Source organism: Tachypleus tridentatus, chromosome 4 (genome assembly GCF_004210375.1).
Source record: "Tachypleus tridentatus isolate NWPU-2018 chromosome 4, ASM421037v1, whole genome shotgun sequence".
NCBI classification, from domain to species: Eukaryota; Metazoa; Arthropoda; class Merostomata; order Xiphosura; family Limulidae; genus Tachypleus; species Tachypleus tridentatus.
In genome coordinates this window covers 116,584,874-116,594,697 of record NC_134828.1, presented here as the reverse complement: position 1 = coordinate 116,594,697, position 9,824 = coordinate 116,584,874, and the positions used below count along the sequence as shown (strand labels likewise).

The 9,824-nt window shown below is 34.0% G+C and overlaps 1 protein-coding gene across 1 annotated transcript in view; it reads right to left on the bottom strand.

The window, feature by feature from the left end:
* Positions 1-3,554: 3,554 nt before the first annotated feature.
* The window catches only part of LOC143248410 (lachesin-like), an 84,207-nt gene continuing 77,937 nt past the window's right edge, over positions 3,555-9,824 (bottom strand). Inside the window, exons 8-9 of the mRNA XM_076496763.1 lie at positions 6,657-6,740; positions 3,555-4,423 (exon numbers count right to left, since the gene is read on the bottom strand). Of these exons, the coding sequence (XP_076352878.1) occupies positions 4,329-4,423; positions 6,657-6,740 (179 nt within the window). The 3' untranslated portion in view covers positions 3,555-4,328. The remainder of the gene's footprint in view (positions 4,424-6,656; positions 6,741-9,824) is intronic.

The following is a 9,824-nucleotide window of genomic DNA, read 5'->3' as shown; positions in this document are numbered from 1 at the left end:
AACAAAAAAATTAGTTTAATTTGAATCATTAATAGAATCAGTTCTGATATGGAAACTCTTCATGACGGACTTTTGGTACTACAATATTAAAATTCTGATAATCTATTATGAATGAGAATATACGTTAGTAATAAAGAGAAGAGAAAAACTGAAGACATTGTCATGTACTGTTCAGCTTTACTTTTTATATTGATATATAAGATTATATCATTATAATTATATAAAGGATATAACTGTAAAAAAAGTTAGATACTTTGAGAATCCTTTAATAGTGAAGTTCTCTAACACAGCGGCTTGTTAAGGACCGAAATAAACCAAACGACTGAGAAAGAAAATTCTAAACCAATCCATACAACAATTTATTTGTATTTTCCATGTATAAAGAGAGTTGAGATTATTATGTATTAAGATAACAAGGTACTACACGATATAGCATGCTGTTAACTTACTATAAAACATGTACTTGTCCGTGAAGCAGAAATAAAATCCAGAAACAACGTCGAACGTATTTGGATAACAAAGGGTCGTTCCGCTTTATATATATATAAAAATAAGTTTTTATCATGTCCACACTATTCTGATTAAGTCACACTTCACGTCTTTTTGTCACTCCCCAAGTTCTGTCCTGTCTTCAGTGATACTATTGTAGATTCAAGTCTGGAAAACATATTTCGTAACATCTGACTGATCGTTAATATTACTGTTTAATATCTAGGTAAGATAAGTAAAAACGTAAGTCTGTTGCTAAATATACATTTGTAAAGTTCTTATTTAAACACGATATAAAAAACAATTGTGTGAGATTAAATACTGAAACGTGTTTCAACACCGTGGTAGGTAGATTAGCATGATCAGACAGTAAATCAGAGGATTTCTGGTTAACAGCTCGTTCCGTATTTTAGGGTTATGTATGGTCTATGAGAACAAAGGGTTACATTCAGTCAGATGAGAGTAGACCACAACTGGTGGTATGTGTTGTTAACTAGCTAATATCGTGGTGGTCACACTTAGAAACAACTACACTTACAACTGGTGGTATGTGTTGTTCACTGGATGATATCGTGGTGGTCACACTTAGAAACAACTACACTTACAACTGGTGGTATGTGTTGTTAACTAGCTGATATCGTGGTGGTCACACTTAGAAACAACTACACTTACAACTGGTGGTATGTGTTGTTCACTGGATGATATCGTGGTGGTCACACTTAGAAACAACTACACTTACAACTGGTGGTATGTGTTGTTAACTAGCTGATATCGTGGTGGTCACACTTAGAAACAACTACACTTACAACTGGTGGTATGTGTTGTTCACTGGATGATATCGTGTTAGTCACACTTAGAAACAACTACACCTACAACTGGTGGTATGTGTTGTTCACTGGATGATATCGTGTTAGTCACACTTAGAAACAACTACACTTACAACTAGTGGTATGTGTTGTTCACTGGATGATATCGTGGTGGTCACACTTAGAAACAACTACACTTACAACTGGTGGTATGTGTTGTTCACTGGATGATATCGTGGTGGTCACACTTAGAAACAACTACACTTACAACTGGTGGTATGTGTTGTTCACTGGATGATATAATGTTAGTCACACTTAGAAACAACTACACTTACAACTGGTGGTATGTGTTGTTCACTGGATGATATCATGTTAGTCACACTTAGAAACAACTACACTTACAACTGGTGGTATGTGTTGTTCACTGGATGATATCGTGTTAGTCACACTTAGAAACAACTACACTTACAACTGGTGGTATGTGTTGTTCACTGGATGATATCGTGTTAATCACAGTTATAAACAGCCACACACATATAACACTTGAAACTCTAAAACAAAAAGTTACCAAGAGAGTCAGTTGTGATTATTATACTGACAAAAAACAACTAGTTTCTATGTATTAGTGTTTTATTTCCAGGGTGTATATATTAATGTTTTATTTCAAGAGTTTATTTATGTGTTTTTTTCCATTATGTATGTGTTCGTATTTTATTTATTTCAAATTTGTGCGTATTTGTGTTTTATTTCCACTCACTGTATACAATAGAGTCTTATTTCCAGTGCATATATATATATGAATAATTTAACCCTCAGTTTGTATATAATACTTCATATAGCAGTCGTTTATTGATACAGAAATCTGTGAACAATGAATGGATTACAAGAACCGCTGAATTTTGAGTTTAAGATTCTGTGAAACTTTCTGCATTGAAACAATGACCTCTTTTGTGTCAGGTAATTTGTTCAATACGGACACTTTGATGATAATACGACACCTTAAGGATAATACGCAAACTAAATGTTGCTCCTAGTTAGTACAATAACTCTTTGTATGTAACTGAAAAAATAAACATGTTTGTATTGGATTGATATCTGTAATAAACATGTTTATATTGTGATGCCTGTAATAAACATATTTGTATTGTGATACCTGTAATAAACATATTTGTATTGTGATTTGTGATACCTGTAATAAACATGTTTCTATTGTGATACCTGTAATAAACATGTTTGTATTGGATAGATAGCTCTGATGAACGTAATTCTGAAGGAACAGATTAGTTTCTAGTCAAATTGGTGAAATGATTAGGTGTTATCCGATTAGTAGGTATAACCTCAGAGGTGTTGTTATTTATGGTGGATATTATTTTTGTTATTTTGAATTAAGCACAAAGCTACACAATGGGCTATCTATGCCCTGCCCACAACGAGTATCGAAACCCGGTTTTTAGCGTTGTAAGTCCGCAGACATACCGCTGAGCCATTGGGGGGCAATTTATGGTGGAAGAGAGCAGACTGTAAATTGTCATAATAGGAATAAGACAATGAAAAGAAAGATGGAGGTATTATGCTGCACCTACTAAACTACATCTAACATTATTGGGGGATTAACCAATCATACATGGTTGTATCCTCCAGAGGGCGTTTCTGTGAAAAAGATAAAGAACTGTTATTCCCGCCTTCTTTTAAATTTAGTTTTGTGATTTGTCAAGGTTTCGTTTTTCTAGCAGAATTGAAACTATGTTTTGTTATTGTACGAGAAGCATCACAAACTGGAAAATTTTGATTTATTAACAGTTTAATTTCCATAAAGACTGTCGTACTTCTTTACTAGATTTATAACGTTATTAATTTAATCTTTTGAACGTTATGTAGGATACTGAAGCTCAATTTGTTTGTTTTTGAATTTTGCGCAAAGCTACACGAGGGATATCTGCGTTAGCTGTACCTAATTTAGCAGTGTAACACTAGAGGGAAGGCAGCTAGTCATCACCACCAACCGCCAACTCTTGGGTTACTTTTTCACCAACGAATAATGGGATTGATAATCAAATTATAACGACCCCACGGCTGAAAGAGCGATCATGTTTGGTAGGACGGGGATTCGAACCCGCGACCCTTGGATTGCGAGTCGAGTGCCTTATCCACCTGGCAATGATGGGCCGGGTTTTAGTGGAGGTAATGTATTGTTATTTTAATATATTTTTTAACAATAAACTAAGACATTTTCAATATTGACTTTATTTCATTCGTCACCAATTACATCACACTCTCGAAATTATATTGTTATGTCTATAGAGAATAGATATACTGAAAGATATTTTACACAAAACTGTATCATGTTGTTACATCAAATACCAAATAACAACCATGTTACTGACAGTATATTACAACAGTACATAATTACGGTTTGTTATTCAAGACAACTCAGTTTGTTTCAAAGCACTGATATCCCATAGAAACACAAATTCAAGTCACCTGTATGTAAGAAGGCTAACAAATTCCACGAGATAGACTAAGAAAGATCATTATTGATTTGTACATTCTACAGTATCTGACTAAGAAAGTTCATTATTTATTTGTACATTCTACAGTATCTGATTTTAACAATCTTTGTTTATTTTTGTTTCTAATCAATTTGGGCACATTAAGGTGTACACAATTCATTTTACAAGGAAAGAAAACAAATTAATATTTTCCACTCCCTAAGTACACACATCCATAAAATTTGACTCCATTCAAAATGAAGATTTTTTAAACTTAAAATATTTCAATAAATCCAATTAATCTCGAAAAAAAATTATTTCTGTTGTGAAAGTAAGTTAAATTTTGTTAAAGTTAAATGAAGTCCAAATATCACTTATGTCCATAAAAATAAAGTGGATTCGAATACTTTGTTCATTGACTGTGTTTTACTTTGAGCAGAAGTTGTCCATTTAAATAAGTTTTCCTTTGAAATTATTTGTTCTTTGTAAACGTAAAACATGAAAATGTTTACAAAGATACTGTTGTTCACAAACATACGACACGTCACGTGACGACCTCGTGCACAATGCAAAGAACAGCACAAAACCCGCACACGAGTGTAGATGACATACAACTTCGACCATTATCAATGTAGCCACCTGTTGTGAAAAATATAATTACTATTTTTATATAAATCAAACACCTTAAATCCCACATTCTTGCTCATTAATAAACACGTAACTTTATTAAAAGAAGAAACAGACAGTTACATATTTAATTAGAAATGCGATTAGCAAAAATGATATGAAATTCTATTGAAGACGACACTCGAGAAAGTTATCTCCACACTAGACCACCAGGGGTTTATCATTTGCGATAATAGATTGATTCACTGTCTAAACTTCTGGTTTTAATGCTACAATATTTTTTATACTATTAGGGTTGCAATCTAGTTTGCTAGCCCTCGAAAATATCTTTATGGCAGTGTTTTCTAGTTATTAGATATCAAATAATCAAATTCTGAACATTATATTTACAATGAATTCATATAATTAATACTCATTGCTATTATAAGAGTATTCAAGTATGACAGACAAGCGTTAGAGAACTTCCAATCTCATAAAATGCCAGACAAGCGTTACAGAACTTTCAATCTCACAGAATGCCAGACAAGCGTTACAGAACTTCCAACCTCAGAGAATGCCAGACAAGCGTTACAGAACTTCCAATCTCAGAGAATGCCAGACAAGCATTACAGAACTTTCAATCTCACAGAATGCCAGACAAGCGTTACAGAATTTTCAATCTCACAGAATGCCAGACAAGCGTTACAGAACTTTCAATCTCACAGAATGCCAGACAAGCGTTACAGAATTTTCAATCTCACAGAATGCCAGACAAGCGTTACAGAACTTTCAATCTCACAGAATTCCTGACAAGCGTTACGGAACTTCCAATCTCAGAGAATGCCTGCCAGAAAATCACCAAACTTTCTTTCGCGAAAAAAATGAACCGTGATCCTTTTAATATGTTTAAAAAATTTTAGTGGGTTAAATGGTTTAGCTTAATACAAAGCGCTCGCCTTTAGACAAACAACTTCCAAAGACTTTTCTTATTTTCTGTCGTCACACACACAACTGATTCTGAAATGATTCTTTAGTCTAAGTTATATTTCATTTTAGTTTGGTATACTTGCAGGAACAAAGGTTAAATATTATTTAGATAACCCATCGATAGGAGCAATGTATTTAAATAGTAAATCAGTTATTGCACTTGACGCATGCAGTTCTATTTGGTGCAGTGTTTTTGTTGTTGGTGTTTTTTTCATGTGTCCATCGAACATTTTTAACGCTAACTAAAAATCAAATCGATTATGTAACCAACCTACTTTACTTACGTGTAACATTTATGTAAAAGTAAAAACAATTTAATAATTCACATGTAAAAGATAACTTAAATTTAAATCTGTGTTCTAAAACGTTCAGTTCCTGTATCTGTAGACACACATACATATACACACACACCTGGTTCTTAGACACACACATATAACTAGTTCTTATACACACACATATACCTAGTTCTTAGACACACACACACACACACACACACGTGGTTCGTAGACACACACACACACACCTGGTTCTTAGAAACACACACATACCTGGTTCTTAGACACACACACACACCTGGTTCTTAGACACACACCTGGTTCTTAGAAACACACACACCTGTTCTTAGACACACACACACCTGTTTTTAGACACACACACACCTGGTTCTTAGACACACACACCTGGTTCTTAGATACACACACACACACCTGGTTCTTAGACACACACACATACCTGGTTCTTAGACACACACACATACCTGGTTCTTAGACACACACACACATACCTGGTTCTTAAACACACACACACACCTGGTTCTTAGACACACACACACCTGGTTCTTAGACACATACACACACCTGGTTCTTAGAAACACACACACCTGGTTCTTAGACACACACACCTGGTTCTTAGACACACACACACCTGGTTCTTAGACACACACACATACATGGTTCTTAGAAACACACACACCTGGTTCTCAGACACACACACACCTGGTTCTTAGACACACACACACCTGGTTCTTACACATACACATTTACCTGGTTCTTAGACACACATACATGGTTCTTAGAAACACACACACCTGGTTCTTAGACACACACACATACATGGTTCTTAGAAACACACACACCTGGTTCTCAGACACACACACACCTGGTTCTTACACATACACATTTACCTGGTTCTTAGACACACACACATACATGGTTCTTAGAAACACACACACCTGGTTCTTAGACACACACATTTACCTGGTTCTTAGACACATACATACCTGGTTCTTCTTCCTTCTTCTTTGACTGGATACTCTTACTACCACGAACGTTTGGTGTATCATCATACAATGGAGAACTCTCCTCTGAAATAAATTTGAAAATTATTACTATGAAAATGGTCGATTTATTAAAAACAAATAGCAAAACAACTGGTAAATATGTTTTATAACCTCATGTGTTAAATTGTGTATAACTAGTCTATGGTATTCAGATACACTGATGTCCGTTTTGTAGAAATTTATAAATATCCACAAGTCACAAGTTTTGAAAATTTTGTGTAGAGTGATGACAAACAACACTAAAAAAAACTTGTATTTTGTGGTAATAAAATTAATAAAATCAAACTTAAGACATTATACTCAAAATTAATAGAAACAAACTTAAGACATTATACTCAAAATTAATAAAAACAAACTTAAGACATTATACTCAAAATTAATAAAAACAAACTTAAGACATTATACTCAAAATTAATAAAAACAAATTTAAGACATTATACTCAAAATTAATATAAACAAACTTAAGACATTATATTCAAAATTAATAGAAACAAACTTAAGACATTATACTCAAAATTAATAAAAACAAACTTAAGACATTATACTCAAAATTAATAGAAACAAACTTAAGACATTATACTCAAAATTAATAAAAACAAATTTAAGACGTTATACTCAAAATTAATATAAACAAACTTAAGACATTATATTCAAAATTAATAGAAACAAATTTAAGACGTTATACTCAAAATTAATATAAACAAACTTAAGACATTATATTCAAAATTAATAGAAACAAACTTAAGACATTATACTCAAAATTAATAAAAACAAACTTAAGACATTATACTCAAAATTAATAGAAACAAACTTAAGACATTATACTCAAAATTAATAAAAACAAACTTAAGACATTATACTCAAAATTAATAGAAACAAACTTAAGACATTATACTCAAAATTAATAAAAAAACTTAAGACATCATACTCAAAATTAATAAAAACAAACTTAAGACATTATACTCAAAATTAATAGAAACAAACTTAAGACATCATATTCAAAATTTATAATTAATGCATTTTGATACACTCCATAAAGAAAGGAATATTCAAAATATATTGTGGTTTTTTCTTTCTACTCAAAAAGTGAATTATAAATATATTGATTTGGACAAACATAAAGCCATAACGTAGTGAAAACATTGTTGTCATGAGATAAATAAGACAATAGTTTCATGTCACATTTTATACATATATCGAAAAGTAAGAACAGGAAGTTGTGTTACTTTAATTTATTGTTAAAACATGTGAAAGTTTTGTTTTATTATTAATAATCAATTAATGAATGTCACTTGCTCCACTCTAGTTCATAGTTCAAATACAGCTACAGAAACCTTACTTCCTCTAGTTAGTCGTTCAAGGTACAGCTACAGACAACCTTGCTCCACTCTAGTTCGTAGTTCAAATACAGCTACAGAAACCTTACTTCCTCTAATTAGTCGTTCAAGGTACAGCTACAGACAACCTTACTTCCTCTAGTTAGTCGTTGAAGGTACAGCTACACAACCTTACTTCCTCTAGTTAGTAGTTCAAGGGACACGTTCACAACCTAACGCCATGTAGTTAGTAGTTCAAGGTACAGCTACACAACCTTACTTCCTCTAATTAGTAGTTCAAGGTACAGCTACAGACAACCTTACTTCCTCTAGTTAGTAGTTCAAGGTACAGCTACAGACAGCCTTACTTCCTCTCCTAAGTAGTTCAAGGTACAGCTACAGACAAACTTACTTCCTCTAGTTAGTAGTTCAAGGTACAGCTACACAACCTTACTTCCTCTAATTAGTAGTTCAAGGTACAGCTACAGACAACCTTACTTCCTCTAGTTAGTCGTTCAAGGTACAGCTACACAGCCTTACTTCCTCTAGTTAGTAGTTCAAGGTACAGCTACAGACATACTTACTTCCTCTAGTTAGTAGTTCAAGGTACAGCTACAGACAACCTTACTTCCTCTAATTAGTAGTTCAAGGTACAGCTACAGACAACCTTACTTCCTCTACTAAGTAGTTCAAGGTACAGCTACAGACAAACTTACTTCCTCTAGTTAGTAGTTCAAGGTACAGCTACACAACCTTACTTCCTCTAATTAGTAGTTCAAGGTACAGCTACAGACAACCTTACTTCCTCTAGTTAGTCGTTCAAGGTACAGCTACACAGCCTTACTTCCTCTAGTTAGTAGTTCAAGGTACAGCTACAGACATACTTACTTCCTCTAGTTAGTAGTTCAAGGTACAGCTACAGACAACCTTACTTCCTCTAAATAGTAGTTCAAGGTACAGCTACAGACAACCTTACTTCCTCTAGTTAGTCGTTGAAGGTACAGCTACACAGCCTTACTTCCTCTAGTTAGTAGTTCAAGGGACAGTTTCACAACCTAACGCCATGTAGTTAGTAGTTCAAGGTACAGCTACACAACCTTACTTCCTCTAATTAGTAGTTCAAGGTACAGCTACAGACAACCTTACTTCCTCTAGTTAGTAGTTCAAGGTACAGCTACAGACAACCTTACTTCCTCTACTAAGTAGTTCAAGGTACAGCTACAGACAAACTTACTTCCTCTAGTTAGTAGTTCAAGGTACAGCTACACAACCTTACTTCCTCTAATTAGTAGTTCAAGGTACAGCTACAGACAACCTTACTTCCTCTAGTTAGTCGTTCAAGGTACAGCTACACAGCCTTACTTCCTCTAGTTAGTAGTTCAAGGAACAGTAACACAACCTTACGTCATGTAGTTAGTAGTTCAAGGGACAGTTACACAACCTTACGTCATGTAGTTAGTAGTTAAAGGAACAGCTACAGACATACTTACTTCCTCTAGTTAGTAGTTCAAGGTACAGCTACAGACAACCTTACTTCCTCTAATTAGTAGTTCAAGGTACAGCTACAGACAACCTTACTTCCTCTAGTTAGTAGTTCAAGGGACAGTAACACAACCTTACGTCATGTAGTTAGTAGTTCAAGGGACAGTTAAACAACCTTACGTCATGTAGTTAGTAGTTCAAGGTACAGCTACAGACAACCTTACTTCCTCTAGTTAGTAGTTCAAGGGACAGCTACAGACAACCTTACTTCCTCTAGTTAGTAGTTCAAGGTACAGCTACAGACAACATT